The sequence below is a fragment of the Halichoerus grypus genome, chromosome X (assembly GCF_964656455.1).
Source record: "Halichoerus grypus chromosome X, mHalGry1.hap1.1, whole genome shotgun sequence".
In the NCBI taxonomy this organism is placed as follows: Eukaryota; Metazoa; Chordata; class Mammalia; order Carnivora; family Phocidae; genus Halichoerus; species Halichoerus grypus.
The window spans coordinates 90,360,941-90,377,965 of NC_135727.1; the positions used below are offsets into that span (position 1 = coordinate 90,360,941).

At 59.3% G+C, this 17,025-nt stretch overlaps 1 protein-coding gene across 12 annotated transcripts; it reads right to left on the reverse strand.

Moving 5' to 3' along the window:
* Positions 1-78: 78 nt before the first annotated feature.
* Positions 79-14,535, reverse strand: CCDC120 (coiled-coil domain containing 120). 12 transcript variants are annotated; one of them, XM_078064284.1, is made up of 14 exons: positions 14,224-14,531; positions 10,440-10,661; positions 10,159-10,241; positions 9,863-10,026; positions 6,659-6,759; positions 6,393-6,483; positions 6,116-6,249; positions 5,315-5,455; positions 4,701-4,995; positions 4,287-4,349; positions 3,835-4,009; positions 3,605-3,703; positions 1,698-2,618; positions 79-1,224 (listed from the first exon to the last, which is right to left on the reverse strand). In XM_078064284.1, exons 6-14 carry the CDS (start codon positions 6,439-6,441, stop codon positions 1,110-1,112), a joined length of 1,992 nt encoding a protein of 663 aa, XP_077920410.1. In that variant the 5' UTR covers positions 6,442-6,483; positions 6,659-6,759; positions 9,863-10,026; positions 10,159-10,241; positions 10,440-10,661; positions 14,224-14,531; the 3' UTR covers positions 79-1,109. The 12 variants fall into 12 exon arrangements, with proteins under 12 accessions (XP_077920410.1, XP_077920414.1, XP_035926649.1 ...); XM_078064288.1 differs by lacking the exon at positions 10,440-10,661 and having other exon boundaries at positions 6,429-6,483; positions 6,717-6,759; positions 14,224-14,535; XM_036070756.2 differs by lacking the exon at positions 10,440-10,661 and having other exon boundaries at positions 6,429-6,483; positions 14,224-14,535.
* Between the last annotated feature and the right edge of the window lie 2,490 nt (positions 14,536-17,025).

The window sequence follows — 17,025 nt, forward strand, 5'->3', positions numbered from 1 at the left end:
TCATGAAAATCTGTTACCTGGTCCTAACTGCAGGTGTGGGCCCCCAAGGCCAGGCAGACAAGAGGAGTGACACGTGGGTTCGGTTTACACATTTATTATAGAAATCCCCTTCCAGTGTGGGTAGTGTCTTGGGCCCAGATCCATTGGTAGAAAAAGAAAAGTTTAACACCAGGTAAAGGAGGTAGGGGGACCCCCAGCTCCAGAAAGTCACAGATAGGTATCATAGAAAACACAGCTTGTGTAGATTTGTTTTAAAAAGTGGTGGGTGGAAAGCAAGCCAAGGAAGACGTGACGCAGCTTTTGGCCAGCGGTCACCTGAGGATTTTACTGGCATCGAGCGGATGCCAGGCTTCACCACCGCAGCATCCCAGGACGTGACACACCCAGCCGCTCTGCCCCCGGGCCCCCCCCCGCACGGCCGGCTGCCTGACCGGGCTAGATAGCGCGGGGGCTGGGCCATCTCATCCTGCGGGTACAGGCAGCGGGCACAGACAGGCGGACAAGGACTGGGGCTCCCTCGGGCGCCCCTGGGGGTAGGAAAATGAACCGAAGCCCCCTACCCAGACTTCAGTCCTTCCAAATGTGGGCAGAGAGCCCACCTCCTCAAAAACTGGCCTGGTGGGGGGTGGCGGGGGGTCCTGTTCACACCAGAGTCTCCTGGCTGCCCCGAAAAGGGCCCTGAGACCCTATATGGTCCATTTATTTTGGGGGGTGGGGTTTCCTGAATGGAACAGGCTGGGCGTGGGGACAGGAATGAACCCAACCAGGACGAGATCACAGTTTCCCTTTTATAAAACGTCTAGTGTTGGGGGAAGACAGTGAAGACCTAAATCACAAGTGTAAACAGAAATGGAGAAAGGGGCCCGGAGTCCCCGTTACACCATCGCCCCTCTTAAGCTGGCTGAGGGCCCCAGTTCCCAGCACAGTGTGAGAGGGGAAGCAGGGTGTCAGACACCTTTGTGGGTCCACGAGGAGCCAGGGGCCTTGGAAGATCAGGTCGGCACCCCCCAGAACTGACAGCAACCACACCCCAGGGTTCAGCGAGGTCAGCTGTGCGCTCCCCCAGACTAAAGTCGTGCCCAGGCCAACAAGGGGCGTATCAGAAGGGGTCAGACCAGCGTCCCCGGGGTCTGGGGGTCAGAACTGGAGGGCTGCTCCCCCTCTAGCGTCAGGTCACTTAAACGAGCGCTCAGCTCCGGGGGGTACAGGAAGTCCGCGTAGTATCTTTAGGAGGGGGAGCAGGAATCCGGACAGGGCAGCAAGACAGAGAAGAGAGGAAAAGACGGACAAGACACAGAAAGAGAGGAAAAGAGGCTCGTTAAAGAGGCGGAGGCAGGCACAGGACAGCACCTGTAGGCTCGCAAGCGTGGGGGCACGGCCAAAGGAAGAAGAGAAAGGCGAGGGCCCCGGGAGGCCCTTCCTCCCAGCACCCTGCTTTCAAGGCTCATTTTCAGCTGACATGCACTGTTTTGTTCAAATATTGGAATTCTTCTACAGCTTGGTAGACAACTGCCGCCGCTGCCAGGGCCCAAGACACCCCTCCACGAGACCCCATGGACTCATGCAGGTCAGGCAGGGCCCAGGACCCGGGCCGAGGCGGCGGCTAGTTCTCTCGCGGTCTGAGTCTTTAGCTACCGTGACTGGCTTGCCATCTGCCTCAAGAGACCCCTACCCGTCAGTAAAAGCCCCCCCCATACCTGCCGGAGACAGGGGGTGCCGTGAAACTCCTCGAGTGCGGGAGCGGCGCCTGGCTGGGGGCCCCGTACAGGGCCTGGCCCACCTCATAGCAGCGGGCATGGAGGAAGGGCGGGTGCTGCGGGCCCACGTGGGGGACCACAGGCCGCCGCTGCGGCCCGGCGGCCAGTCCCGAGTTGCGGATGTACCAGTCCCGCAGCCCCTCCAGGGCAAGGTTCTTGTGGCCGATGCGCTCCCCAGCCGGGGGGATACGGGTGGGCGGGGGCATCCACAGCAGAGGGTTCGGATGCACGTCCGGCCCCTCGGCGGCCTCCAGGGGCAGGCCGCACGGCTTGGTGCGGGTGGCACGGGCGTGGGGGTCCTTGCTGCGGAGGAGGGGGCTGCTGCCGTCAGCTGCATACACGGGTGGTGGGCCTGGGAGCACGGTGAGGAGCCCATCCCGGCGGGAGAGGGGTCCTGGGACCTCAGCTGCAGGCAGCAGCTCCCCCCAGCCTGGCCCACCGCCACCGCCGCTGCGGGGCAGGCCCCGGTCCAGGGAATAGTCCAAGAGGAAGTCCCCGCACACGGGCGGGAGCCGGGGGGCCCCACGGGAGGCAGGGGCAGCTGAGCTAGGCCGGGCAGCCCGGGGAGGGTCTGGGGGGCCAGCTGTGCGGGAGGAGAAGGCAGGGGTTGGCTGGGGGCGCTCGTACAGCACCTCGCTGCTCTTGCAGACCGGGGGGCCAGCGGCAGGGGGAGCCAGAGGCGCAGGCGGGGAGCCAGCTCCCCCACCGGCCGCCCGGTCCACGAGCAGGGCCTCAGAGCTGTTGCTGCGACGGGTGCGGGCCGCGAAGAGGGAGGCGCGGTCGGAGGCAGGCTCTGCCCGGGGGAAGCCCATCTGGGAGTCCTGGCTGCCGGACCACTGGCGGGAGTGCAGGCCTTCGGGTCTGGGGACGCAGAGGTGGGGCTGACGGGAGTGGCCGGGCGCCCGCCGGACCCCACCTCTTCCTGAGCTCTCACTTGCGCATCTCCGGAAGGGCCCCAGGGTTAGAGACCTGGTGTATCAAGGGGTTAGGCGGGGCACACGGACAAGGCAGCGGAGGTTCTGTCCCACGCTCGGGGCAGAGGGACGGAAAACGAGGGGGGGGGGTTGTTAGTGCCAAGGGAGATGTAAGCGTGTGCAGGGTTGGAGAGGAAGGACTGACAGAGGAGGGCCGGCAGAGGGCTCTTCCCAACGCCTGGGGCCCCCTGCCCTGCGGGGGTGTGTCTCACAGCTCCCCGCCCCCTCCACAGTGGGGTCCTAATCCCTGGGCCTGGAATCCAACTTCCTGAACTCTCTGTCCTCCCCCCACATCCCCCCGTGTGTGTGAACCACCCCGAACTATCAGCCACCGTTCACAGGATTTGAGTGCCAGAAGGAGAGGGACTTTGTTCTGCTCACAGCCTGGGAAAAGCAGGCGCTTAGCAAGTATTTGTTCAAGAAGTAGGAGGAGGGTGCAGCGGTTCAAAGCACGGACTCTAGAAGCAAACCAGCCTGGGTTCAAACACCAGGTCTTCGGTCTACTACCAAGTCACTTAACCGCTCTGTGCCTCAGGCTCCTCATCCATAAAATGGGAATAACGACAGCACCTACCTGGCGGGGATCTTAGGACAATTACAGGGGTCGATACCGTGCAGAACACGGCTTCCCAGCAGATGTTAGGCGCTCAGTACATGTTAACCAGAACTTACTATGCCCACAGCGTCCTTCAGAGGCAGATATTACGCCCATCTCACAGATGAGGAGCCAATATTCAGAGAAAGGAAGTGACTTGTGCCAAATATACCTTTCAAAGCCCAGCCTCTCACATCCCAACCCTTTGCTAATGCTCTCCTAGTCAGAACTAACAGTTCTTCTTCCAGTCCTCAAACCCACCCTCAGAGTCCCCTTACTTGCAAAGCTGGGGGCCAGCGCCCCGGGTGAGGACAGGGGTGGCAGGCACGCTTCGCCCCTCAAAACTGGAGGCACTCCTGGGCAGCGAGCGCGTCGGGCTAGACAGAGACGGGCAGGCCCAAGTTAGAGACCATACCCACCAGCAGGCCCTCCTGCCCGCCCAGGCTCAGGATCCCCCTCCCGGCTCCCGGGGAGGGGGGCGGTGGGGAGGGAAGGGGCTCAGCCTCACCTGGTGGGGCTGGCCACAGAGTTCCGCCGGCTCTTCAGATCCCCGTAAAGATCTGACGGGGGTGGTTTCCATGGGGTTCGCCGCTCAGGGCTGCCCCCAGATACGGCCCGCAGCTGATCCCAGGCCTTGGGTGGTGAGGGGCGCTCGGCCAGAGGGAAGCAGCCACGTGGCTCCTCTGGGAGGAAGGCGGAAAGTGGGGGAAAAGCCAATGAGGGGGGGCCAGATGGGCTGCGGGCAGGGCTGTGGGCAGGGACGGGGGGGCCAGGCAGCGGCAGAGGGCGGGGCAGGAGCTAAGGCTCGAGGCTGGAACTGGGCATCATGAGCTGGGCAGCGAGAAGCAAGAAAGATGGGGGCCCCATGCGAGGACGGGGCATGGCTCAGGAGGGGTTACAGAGGGAGTGGCGGGGCTGAGCATCAAAGGATGGGTGGGTTTGGGGGACAGGAGTCCTCACCATTATCATGGCTGGCCCCAGACTCCGAGAGGGAGCTGCTCTCCGAGTGCAGAACTACGTCCTCTACAGGCGAGAAGGGGGAGACCCGGGCCTTTCAAGGCAAGGCCTGGGTGCCGTCCCCTTCCGCCCCCCCGACGGTCTCCTCCCAGGCCCGTTCCTTCCCAAGAACCCACCTTTACCTGAATCCAAGACCACCCGTGGCTTGGCTCCTCGTTTTCCTGGGGCCACCTGGTCAAGTTCCCAGGGGCCCCACCCTTGCCACAGAGCCAGTTTGTCACGACCGCCCTTACGGTCGGGGCCCTCCAGTCCCGCCGGGCTCCCACTCGGCCCGGCCGTCTCCCCGCCCCGCCCCCGCCCCTCGGCCCACGCCCACGCTCCCCCTCCGCCGGGGCCGCGGCGGGGCGGGCGGCTCACCTTGGCTGAGCTGAGCGAGGCGCGTGCCCAGGCACATTCCCTGGGCGGCGACGACGGCCCCCGCGGCCAGGGCCAGGGGCTGTGGCGGGGGGAGCCCCGGGAGGCCGAGGCGGGCCCGGAGGTCCCCCAGCTGTTCTTCCAGCTCGTGCAGCCTCCGCAGCGCATCTGCCTGCACCTGGCGCCGGCGCCGGCGCTGCTCGCCGCTCAGCTCGGGGGCCAAGGCCAGGCGGCGGGCGGCGGCCGCGATCTGCTGCTGCACGGACACCTCGCGCTCCAGGGCCTCGAGAGCCAGCTCCTGCGGGGCGCGCCCGACGGGGCAGGACGGGACCACATGTGCGAGCCGGCCGGGCACAGGGACCCGGGGGCGGGGCCTGGCCTGGGGCGGAGCTCATTTGTTCCGCAGGTGGGGCCTGCCTCGGGTAGGGACTAGACACGTCCCTCTGCCTGAGGGTGAGAGGCTTAGGACGGGGCCCAGCACCCTCCCCCAGAGCCGGATCCCACCTCCCTCCAGCCGCTTCCTTGTCACCTTGGCCTCTCCCTGCCCTGGCCGCAACCCCAGCGCCGCCTCTGTACCTGTCCCTCCCCCACCTTGCTCCCCAAGCCCGTCTGTTCACCTCAGCAGGGCACAAGGAGCGGTGTGCTGGGTTGGGGTGCGATGCAGGGTAGGCTCGGGCTGCAGGGGGCCGCCGGCGGACCAGCTGGGGCCGTTCCCCAGGCTCCAGCGGGCACTCGGGGGGCAGCTGGCCGGTCAGCTCCTGGTGGGGGCCGGGGGCAGAGACTACCGAGGGTTAGCTGGGGGAATGGCGCAAAGCAGGAATGACGGCGGAAGCTCCGCAAGTCCTACTAGCAGCTCAGTAATGCCCAGCACCCCACGCCTGCCGCTTCTCCTCCTCCCTCCCCGGTCGCCCCCCCACCCCCCGACAGGTGGCCCAAATCCCTGGGGCCGTGGGTGTGGGAGGTCGGGAGACCTGCTTTGGAACCTGGAATTTCTTATTTCTCGTAAAGGCGACGCGGTCTATATGCTGCGTATCCTGTCACCCTCCCCTCAGGACCCGGGGCTGCATGCTGTGAACTGCGTTAGCGTTCCTGGCCGACTGTGTAGACGTTCACACCAAGAGGGGTAAGTCAAAACCGTAACTCACCCCTTGTCAGTTCAGGTCAGGTTTTACTGCCAGATTTTGGAAATAACTATTGTTGGAGGGTTTGGGGATTTCAAATTGCTGACAGGGAATTGGGGGCCTGCCCTGCCAGATTTTCCTGACTCTAAGACGTCGAAGTTGAGCTTTGAGGAGCTAGAGGGTGACAGGGAATGTACAGCTCAGACAGGTGGCTCAGCACTCGCCGCCCCCACCTGCCTGCCTAGGGGCCCTGGCTCCTCACCCCCGCCCACCAGACACTTAGGACCAGGCCCTCACCGCCTCCTGGAGACACACTTTGCGGAGCTCCTGAAGTTTCAGGCTCAGGGCCTCCTGCAGGGCTCGCTGCCGGTCGAGCAGTCCCCGCAAACGCTCTGACTTCACCTGGGGGGCAGCCTCTCCGAACAGGGCAGCTGGACACAGAGGGAGCAAAGTTCTGAGCAAAGATCAGCCAGGGCATCCTGGCGCAGCGTGGGGCCAAGGACCAACCCTTTCCAAGTAGGCAGGTGGTGACTCAGAGCAGGGGAAGAGGCAGAGCGGGGAACCAGCCACCCACCTGAGGCACTGAAGGTGGGAGAGCTGATCAGCTGACCTTTGACTTCCATCCTGGTGCCGTCGAGAGGCCGTGGCTGATCGCTGGACAAGGCCTGGCAGGGACGCACAGGAGCCATTAAGGAAGCACGTCCTGCGCCCCCCCAACCCCTGCCCCAACCCAACGTCCCGCAGCCTAGCTGGGAGTAAGGGGTCCCCTGACCCCGCCCTCCTGATTGGCCTGCCCTCTCAGCCTCTGTGGCAGCGTCTGGCCCCACTGGGCCCTGGTACCTCGGCTCCCTTCCCATTGAGTGGAAGCACAGCACGTGGGGGAGCTGGGCGGACTTACGACGCCTCCTCAGAGGCCCATGGGCCGCAGTCAGGAGTCTTGCCTAGGGAGGGAGAATTAACGGTATAGATTGAACCAGCTCTAACAACGGGGGGCCCTGATGAAGCACCTGGGTCTTGAACAGTCACCTTCCATGCCACACTGAATCTTCCAACCACCCTTTGACGGCAGTTCTGTGATTATTGCCCCCATTTCCGAGATGAGGACAGTAAGGCACAGAAGGCCTGACCCTCCCCTGTGGAGCTGTTCCAACCTCACCAATTCCTCATAAGCTCCCGGCCCGGCAGGCCTCAGGGCCTTTGCCCAGGCTGCGGCTGCTGTCTGGAGTGCTCTTGCCATGCCTCACCTCTCCAGCCCCTGGTTCTCACTTACATGCTGGGGCTTACGTGTCACTTCCAGCGGTGGGCCCCCACCCGGGTCCCCTCACAACTGCTGTCCAGCAAGAGACTGTGCTTCCCTTGCACATTCTCGAGGACAAGAAACATACCTGTCCTGTTTTCATGGGATCTCTGGCACTCAGAACACTTCTGAGCGAGCAGTGAGCACTCAATGAATGGCTGTCGCATAAGTGAGAGAGCCAGGCTAGGGATCTAGCCCAGATCTGTGGGTCTCTACCTGTCCCGACTCCATCCTGCGGCCCCGGTGCCATAGGGAGAGTGTTCACTCGGCCCCAGGACCCCTCCAGCCCCTCTGCCCACCCCAGTCGGTCCCGGTCCCGTCCCGGGCAGAGGGGAGTCACCCCTGCTGGGATGGTGAGCAGCAAAGTCCACAGCTGCAGATAACAAGCCTCCTGCCTCCTACTTCCTTCTCTGCCCCCAGACACCCTGGCTGACCACAGAGCCTGCCTTGGCTGGCTGCCAGCCCTGCCCTTGTCCCCTCCTCTGGAGTTTGCTCCTTCCCTCCCACATCCTGCTTGGTCCCCAGCTGGGGAGCCAGGTGACATCACCTCCCACCACCTGGCCTGACCTGGGGCGGGCAGCAGGCAACTGGGAGGGCCTCATGAGGCCACAGAGGCCCCTGCCCCTCCTAATCCCCAGCTTGCCGTGGCAGCCAGGTGTGGAGAAGACCCAGGCAGCCAAGGAGGTGTGGGTTCGAGCCCCTTCCCCATCAACCCGTTGCGGGATGCGGCCAAGCTGCCAATATGGTGCCACCAGTCCTGCTACCGGCTCCCAGAAAACAGGGGTTCCCTGTCCTCAACCTCAGTGGCAGGGGTCAGTCCCCAAAGCCTTTTTGCACACCCAGGCAGCAACATGTGCTCTGCAGATGCCCACCCTCCAAGGCCTGACATTGCCCAGCACAGCAGGGTTTCCTTGAGGTCCCAGCTCAGCCTCCTGGGCCCCGAAGCTCCTGGAGCTCCTTCTTCTCCAGCCCCCCATTAAGCTTGAGGAACTCTCCCAGGGCTCCACCCCAACAGGAACTTCAACGCCTCGCTGATGGGCCCATTCACCAGGATTGGTCCCACATCCCACGCTGGGCTGCCTTGAGCCTTCCTTCCCTGGGAGCTCACGGCATCCTGGAAGTCAACACGGGGTCTAGACAGGAACCCCGACTCCACCCTGTCAGCCTGACCTCGGGGACATAGCTAGGGCCTGAGTCATGGGGTCACCGGGTAGGCTAGACACAGGGTCAACGCCCCACACCCTCACACCCAGCTCCCAAACCCCTGCCTCCGCTTGCCTGCCCTCTGCACCTTCGCCTTAGGGTCCAGAACTGCCCCATCCCCACCTGGAGATGGAGAGAAGGGGGATCCCAGCAGTCCCCTTCCCTAACTACCTCCCCCAGCCCCTGAGTCCTGTCGCGGGACGGGCCGCAGCAGGAGAGCTGCAGAGGGGACCCCCCCACACACCCAGAGGCGGGCCCAGCAGGTTTTTCAGGTCTGCCTTTCTGACAGCACAACTGAGAAAGAAATTCCTGGCTGTAATGACTGTTTACAACCTAGACGCCTCACCTGGGTGGCGCCCTACCACCCTCAGTGGGACCCCCCATTCCCCGATCTTGCCGCTATTGGGGCAAATACAAACTCCCAGTGCCCGGGACTGCCCCCCACTCTGGGCGAACAGATGGAGGCAGGCTGGTGTCGGCAAGCAGTTTCTCAACAGCCAGGTCCAGGCTTTCCCCAGGGGCGAGGCCCCAGGCTGCAGGAAGGCAGAGGCTACTCCCCAGGGGGAGGAAGGGGGGACCGTGGAGAAGGGGGACTCTGGCTTCTCTTCTACCCCATCCCTTCTTCTCGTTCATATCTGGCAAGGAATCGGCTTCATGCCAGGAGAGGAAATTGGACATTTTGGGCTTCGCTCCTCTGCTCAGGCCCTCCTCCTTCACTGCGCCCCTCGCACAGACCTGGCTTTCTCCCATGGGAAGCCGTAGTACACCCTACACCCTTCTCCCCCCACCCTGCCCCTGGGCCCCCTGTTCCCAGGTGCTCACCAACGCCAGAGAGGTGCTGTGGGGTGGCCTCAGGTACCTCAAAAAACAGCTGTCCCAGCCAGGCCCTGTTCCAGCTGGTGGTGGCAGCGAGCAGCGAGCACAGGGGCGGACGCCTAGGCCGCCTCCCACTAGGCAATAGCCCAGCCTACCTGGCCAGGGACTGGGCCGGCCCATACCTCTTAACCCTTGCCTGCCTGTCACCAGGGCTCAGGACACCCTTAGGGACAATCTCAGGGCCGGGACCCTTCAGGGTGTCCAGCATGGCCAAGAAAAGAGCCCAGACGTCCCCGCTCACCCCAGTCACCTAGTAGAGAACTAAGGAAGAAGGGCTAAGGGTTGTGGGAGTGGGGCTGCCTCCGGTCCTACCCGGGTGCCCACGAGACCCTGCCCACCCAAGGGTATTACCTGGGAGCTGGGGATGGAGTTCTGGGGACGAGTTAGGCACGCGGGTGTAAATCGGGTGTGTGTCTTTTGGCAGCAAGCATCACATGCCTGAGGCCCCTACCCTTCCCTCCCAGGACAAGGCACGGGTGGGAGAAGGTCTTGGGAGGACTGCCACCCTCACTGAGGTAACAGTTTCCCAAACTGGGGACAGAGGAGGTCAGCTTCTCCAAGGCAAGACCGGGGCTTCCAGACCCTACTACCTTCTGCACCTCCAGAGGAAATCATCCCAGCAAACTGACAAAACACGCATGTTTTCACCCCTCCTGGTCCCTACAAACCTGGGAGGATGACGCAGACCCAGCTCTTCATAGCCAGCTCATAGATGTGGAAGCTGGGGCTTGGAGAGGTGAAGAGGCCTGATTCTGATCACAGAGGCCTAAGAGCAGGTGGACTCAGAACTCGGGGGGCCGGGTCCTGGGCTGGAGGCGGACAGAGGCTACTCCTGCAAGGGAGGAGGAGCGGGGAGGGGGCTCATGCTTCTTCACTCCAGGCTGGCTCTGCCCCACTCCTCCCCCTTGGGCACTCCTGGCCAGAGTCAAGGAAATTGAGGGCTCTGGCCTGCCCCGGCACATACCACACATCCTGTGCTCCATTTGGGACCATCTGCTCTGTGACCTCAGGGCCCAAGCCCAACCCGGGCCCCCGCAGCAGCCCAAGCTGTGACGTGAAAGAGCAGAGTGAGGAAAGCTCCCTCCCCACTCAGCGGGGGGGCCAAGCGTGGAGGGGAGCCCTGTATCAGCAGTGCCCTGCCCCATATATGTCTATGCGTGCCACCAAGGCCTCCCACCACCCTGCCCACCTCTCTTCCCGGGGGTGAGATTTCTGGCATGGGACACAAAGGCTCTTTTCACCCACCGCCTTCTCCCCCCTTCACTGCCTAGGGCTGGTGAAGGCAGCGGCCATAAGGTGGGTGGCTGGGTGTCAATGGGGAGTGTCCCCTCAGCCGTGGCCTCTCCCGCCTCTTGTGGGACAGCAAGAATGCTGGGAAGAGGAACACTTATGAAACCAGAGCTGAGAGGGCCGAGGGCATCTCTGGCTGGCAATGCAGACTGAGTATCAAGGCTTGGCTTTCCTCATCTGTAAAATGGGTAAACAGCGGTTACAGGGCCGACAGAGGCCACAGTCGCTTTGGAAGGCATTTCAAAGTACAAGGAAACTCACACCACGTCATTAATGACGGGCAATAACAACAATAGTAAGCCCGTGCAGAGGTGGGCTGGGGCAGGAGTAAGGAGGGGAGAGCAGGGCCAAGCAGACAGGTGGGGCAGAATCACCCGCACACGTCGTCGGCCTGCAAGATGGCCAACCTCTAGGCCCCACCCCAGCTGGGCCCTGAGCCCCACACGGCCTCCTGTAGGGGTAGCCAGCCGCGGCTCTGGGATCCAACCCCGCCCTGCCACTGACGGCTGCCCCGACAAGTCACTTATCCTCTCTTTGCCTCAGCGTCTTCATCTGTAAAATGGGGGTGATGACAACAGGATGTACTTCACAGGACTGTTGCGAGCATGACGTGAGTTATGACACTCACAGCGTGCCTAGCACGGTCACTGGCCCTTGGTAACTGCTGGATAGGTATTGGCTGTCATAATGACAACATTCCTCCCAATCCAAACTCAGGAATCAAGTGTGTGTGTGTATTTTTTTTTTTTTTTTTGAGACAGAGCTGGTATCCTTCAGCTTCACCTGATAAATCTGAAACAGAGCTGTTTTCCAGCCAATAAACTTGTCCCAACTCTCACTATTCAAAATCAGGAACTAAATGTGTTCAGATGCACTGCTGAGACAGAGCTGGTGTCCTTCAGCCTCCGAAGCCTCCCTCCTCGCCACAGACACCGAACCCTCCCTAACTATCAAACCAGACGTATTCGAAACAGAGCTGTTTTCCATAATTATCAGACCTCTCGCTACTCAACATCAAAAATGCAGGAACCAAACCTATTCAGATAAATTCTCCAAACACTCACTATCCACATACAGGAACTGAATGGATCTGGATACACCTTTGAGATAGAACTGGTGTCCCGTACTCTCTGAGCTTCCCTTACTCACCAGGCAAAATGCAGGAACCAAATACATTCACACAACACAGTCCTCTTACTATCCCAACTCCTGCCGCTGGAGCTCAGGGAAATGAATTGATTTGAATATATTTTTTAGCTGGAGCAGTTATCCCTCATTATCTGAACCCTCCCCACTCACTATGTAAAACGCAAAAGCAAAAAACCCTTCAGATAACTTGGTATCTTTCACTGCCTGAATTATCCGAGCTCTCCCTCTCAGAAGTCAGGTGCCAAACAGACATTGGGACAAGGAAGAACGCTTGTGTTGTTATTAATAGGTTTGGATAGTGGCACCTGGGTGGCTCAGTCGGTTAAGCATCTGACTCTGATCTCAGCTCAGGTCTTGATCTCAGGGTCATGAGTTCAAGCCCTGAGTTGGGCTCCACGCTGGGCGTGGAGCCTACTTAAAAAAAAAAAAAGGTTTGGATAAATGTTTCAGATAAGAGATGGGTCTAGTGGGGCGCCTGGGCGGCTCAGTCGTTAAGCGTCTGCCTTCGGCTCGGGTCCTGATCCCAGGGTCCTGGAATCGAGCCCCGCATCGGGCTCCCTGCTCCGCGGAGAGCCCGCTTCTCCCTCTCCCACTCCCCCTGCTTGTGTTCCCTCTCTCGCTGTCTCTCTCTCTCTGTCAAATAAATAAATAAAATCTTAAAAAATAAATTAAATAAAAAAAAGAGATGGGTCTAGTATCTCGTTATTTGAGCTCTCATTACTCTCTATGACAAATGCAGGAACAAAACACAACTGAATAACACGTTACCTTCTCGCTATCCAAATTCTCCCTGCCTGTCCTCAGAATCAAGGAGATTCAGTGACAGAACCCTGTATTGTTCTTGCTGTTATTGTCACTACTGGATAGGACTGATTCTAACACCCAGTGACACACACACACCCCCTCCACACACACACAAACACAAACACACCTGCCCCCCAGAGGTGGGATGGACTTAGCACCGAAATTTGTACTGCTTACAGCTGAGAGAAGGGGGATAGAACCCCCCCCACCCCCATCCCACCCCTACCAAGCCCTGAAGCCTCTGGCCTGGAATGGACTTTTTCAGGCCAGGAAAGCAGAAATCATGCACACCCAGGATCAGGACTAGGAGATGGGGGTAACATGACACGGAAGAGTCACACATACTCCTGAGTCCCCCACCCCTACATGTTTGCTCACCACACCCCCCACCTCGACATGGGGCAGCCCCCAACCTAGCCAGGCTGGAAACATGATCCAGACCTCACAGACTCCCAGAGATTCACTGAATAATTTAGGGTGTTCTTTCACACTTGGGGAGGGTGGGGGATGTAGGAACAGTTCCATGCCCTCCTGGGGCAGGGAGACAAATGCAAGCTCTGCGCGAGATCACTGGGTGGAGGTGAAGGACGTCACATACGAAAACCCCTTTAGCCATATAGGGCCCACAAGGCTGTTTGCTCTTGTTCGTGCTAAGAGAAGCATTTGGGATGAACTTGAGATCATGGGAACAGTGGAACCTCCAAGTTCAGGGGCAGGGTATAACAGGACCCCAGTTCTTCTGGGCTGAGAGGAGACGGAAAGTGGGTGTTAGGAAAAGGGAGATCTGAACAGGGTGGAGGGGCGTGGTAAGGAGTAGAACGAGGGCCTGAGGTTGGGAAGGGATGAAGGAAGATAACAAGAAGGAGTGTAGGGGGCAAGACAGAATCAGTGTGATCACAGGATGGAGGCAAGGACACCAGCCAGGGGATGGGATAGAGTGAGGTTCCGGACAAGGGTCAGAGAAAAGTAGGGCGCAGCAAGGAACAAAAGAGCAGGGCAGGGTCAGTATAGAACAGTAGTCAGAAGACATGATGAGGGACAGGCCAAGACGGTGGTCAAGGAAGGGGAGAGGGAAAAGGGCAGGTTCAGGATGGAGGTAAGGAACAGGAAAAGACTGGGACAGAATAAGGATATGAATGAGGACAGTGATGGGACAAGAGAAGACGGGAAAACAGCACAGGGCTAGGGGCAGGGACAGGGCAGGAAACAGAGGGATGGTCTAAAGGGGGTGGGCCAGGATGGAGATGGGGAGTCAGGAGGGGACCAGGAGGATAGCACAGGATGGGGAGAAAGTTTAGAAATCAGAGGTCAGGAATCAGGACAGACCTGGATCAGACTGCAGTCAGGGGGACAGGACATGACTGGAAGGGGTTCAGGGGCTGGACAAGAGTTTAGGGAACAGACAGGTCAAGCATCAGGCCAGAAACTGGGATGATCAGGACAAGGCAAGATGAGCCTCAGAGATGGAACAGGGTCAGGCCAAGGATCCCAAGAACAGAACTGGGTGGGGTTTGGGGTCAGGACTGGGTTTAAGGGAACAAAACAGGGATTGAGGATCACGCTAGGCCAGAATCTGGTTAGGTCGGGGGTCAGATCGGAGGTCCTGGGGCCAAGACTGGCCAGAGCTCGAGGTTAAAAAAAGATGTAGTCAGGTCAGGTAGGGGTCGGGAGCGAGACCACAGGGTCAGAGGTCGCGGGTGCGCGCGCAGGTACATCCCCTGTTGGCGTTTCCGGGCCCTCACCCCGCCCTGTCTCCTCCCTTCTTCTCCCGGCGGGCGTTACTCACCGAGGGTCCTCGTCCCGCGACGTAGGCGGGGTCGCTGCGGGCCAGGAGGGGTGGTGGGTGCGCCCCTCCCTCGCCGCCCCCCGCTCGTCCCCGGCCTCGCGCCTACTCCCCTTCCGCGCCCTGCCCGTGGGCCGCGTTCGGCCGCGCGACTGTTAGCTGTGGGGGCCAGACGGGGCGGGGGGCGCGGGGAGGGTGGGAGAGGCGCGCCGGCTCGGCCGCGGCCGGTGGACCCCGGCCCCCCCACCCTCACCTTGGGTCCGTCCGCTCCCGGCGGCACCGACACAGCCGCCGCTGAGCGCGAGCCTGGGGGGAGGTGGGGGGACGGGGGGCGGGGCGCGAGACCACAGCAGCGGCGGAGACCTAGTGCGCAGGCGCCGGTTTGGATCTTCGATTTTCCTGCCCTCGGAGCGCCAGGAGCTAACCAGCTGGGAGCGCGTGCGCACACGCTTTCTCGAGGGCGGCGGAGCTCTCCCCTACCGAGGCCACGCCCCTTCAGCGGTCAGGCTGGCGCCCCTCACCCCGAGTCACCCCCCAACGGACCCCCAAGCAGTACCCCAAACTGCCTTCTATCAGCGACCACCACACCTCTGAACTCTACTCTAAACTTCTGTATCTCCAAAGCACCCTCCATCATCCCCCCAACTACATTCCCAAACTATTGTCCATTGATCCCAAGCAATACCCCCAATCCACCCTCCGTGGGCTCCCAAACTGCAGCAGGAAACTACCCTTCATACCCCCAAACTCGTTCCCCTAAACCATCTGCAATCAGCCCTGAAACCATCAATCTCCAAAGAACACTTCCAAGTCACTCTCCCATCTACCCCAGTATGCACCGAAAACACCCCCACGGACCACAAATCGCTCTCCATGTACCCTCCTAACCATACTCTGCAGCCCAAAACTATGCCTCCAAAGCACTCTTCAATGACCACTATACCCAACCTTGTCTTTTTTTTTTTTTAAGATTTTATTTATTTATTTGACAGAGAGAAACACAGCAAGAGAGGGAACACAAGCAGGGGGAGTGGGAGAGGGAGAGGGAGAAGCAGGCTCCCCGCTGAGCAGAGAGCCCGACTCACGACTGGATCCCAGGGCCCTGGGATCTTGACCCGAGCAGAAGGCAGATGCTTAAGGACTGAGCCACCCAGGCGCCCCTATACCCAACCTTGTCTTAAATTACATGCAACTATACCCACAAAACATCTTCCAATTTTTTCCATACCACCCAAACCAGCCCCCAAAAACTCCCAACTGCACCCTAAACTGCCCTATAATAGTCCCCAATGTTATCTGTAAGCATTCCCCATTTACATTCCCAGTCTCCCAACTACACCTACAAACCACCCTCCAGTGACCCACCAGACCCCTTCAAGTCTTCCCTTTGATGGTTCCAACAGTACCCAAGCACTTTCCCATGGCTCCTAATTATACCCTCAAACTGTCTTTTTTTAAAAGATTTTATTTAGGGCGCCTGGGTGGCTCCGTCCTTAAGCATCTGCCTTCGGCTCAGGTCAGGATCCCAGGGTCCTGGGATCGAGCCCCACATCGGGCTCCCTGCTCAGCGGGAAGCCTGCTTCTCCCTCTCCCACTCCTGCTGCTTGTGTTCCCTCTCTCACCGTCTCTCTCTCTGTCAAAAAAATATATTTTATTTATTTATTTGAGAGAGAGAGAGAACACAAGCAGGGGCAGAGGCAGAGGGAGAGAGAAGCAGGCTCCCCGCTGAGCGCCCCCCCCCCCAGTGCAGGGCTCTATCCCCGGACCCGGCCAAGATCACGACCTGAGCCGAAGGCAGATGCTTAACCGACTGAGCCACCCAGGCACCCCTCAAACTGCCTCTGATAACCTCCGAGCATCATCCCTCCAACAATCACCAAATCTACCCCAAGCCATCTTCATTAGCTTCCTGTGGGGGCTGTGATGAATTTCCACAAACTTGGTGGCTTATTACATAAGAAATGTATTGTCTCACAGTTCTGGGGGCCAGAAGACCACAATCAAGGCGCCAGCAGGGCCATACTCCCTCCAGAGGCTCTAGGGGAGAATGTTTGTCACCTCTTCCTACACTGGCGACTGTCAGCATTCCTTGGCTTGTAGCCACATCACTACAGTCTCTGCTTTGGTCACAATTGCCCATCCTGTCTGTGAAACCTGCCTCTGCTTCCCTCTTATAAGGACATTTGTTATTACAATTAGGGTCCCCGTGATAATGCAGGATAATCTCCCCATCTCAAAATCCTTACCTGAATCACAACAGCAAACTGCAAAGTCCTTTTTCTTTTTCTTTTCTTTCTTTCTTTTTTTTTTTTGCCATCTAAGGTACACTCACGTGTTCCAGGAATTAGGATGTGCATATCTTTTGGGGGGCATCATTCACCCTACAACAGTATACCATTTGGCCCCCAAAGATACACATCTACCCCACATGCAAAATACATGTACCTCATCCCAATACCCCCAAAAAGTTTTATCCATTACAGCATCAACTCAACTTCAAAATCTCATGTTAGTATCATCAGCTCAAAGGTTCCAAATTTCATCATCTAAGTCAGGTATACGTGAAACTCTGGGTATGATCCAACCTGAGGCAAAATTCCTCTCCATCGCCCAACCTGTGAAACTCGAAAACAAATTATCTGTTCCCAAAACACAGTGGTGGGACAGACATAAGATAGGAGTTATAGGCATTCCTATTCCAAAAGGGAAAAAATGGAAGGAAAAAAGGTGTCACTAGTCCCAAGTAATTTTGAAATCCAGCAGAACATGTTCCATTAGGTTTCAAGGGCTGGGAATAATCCTGGT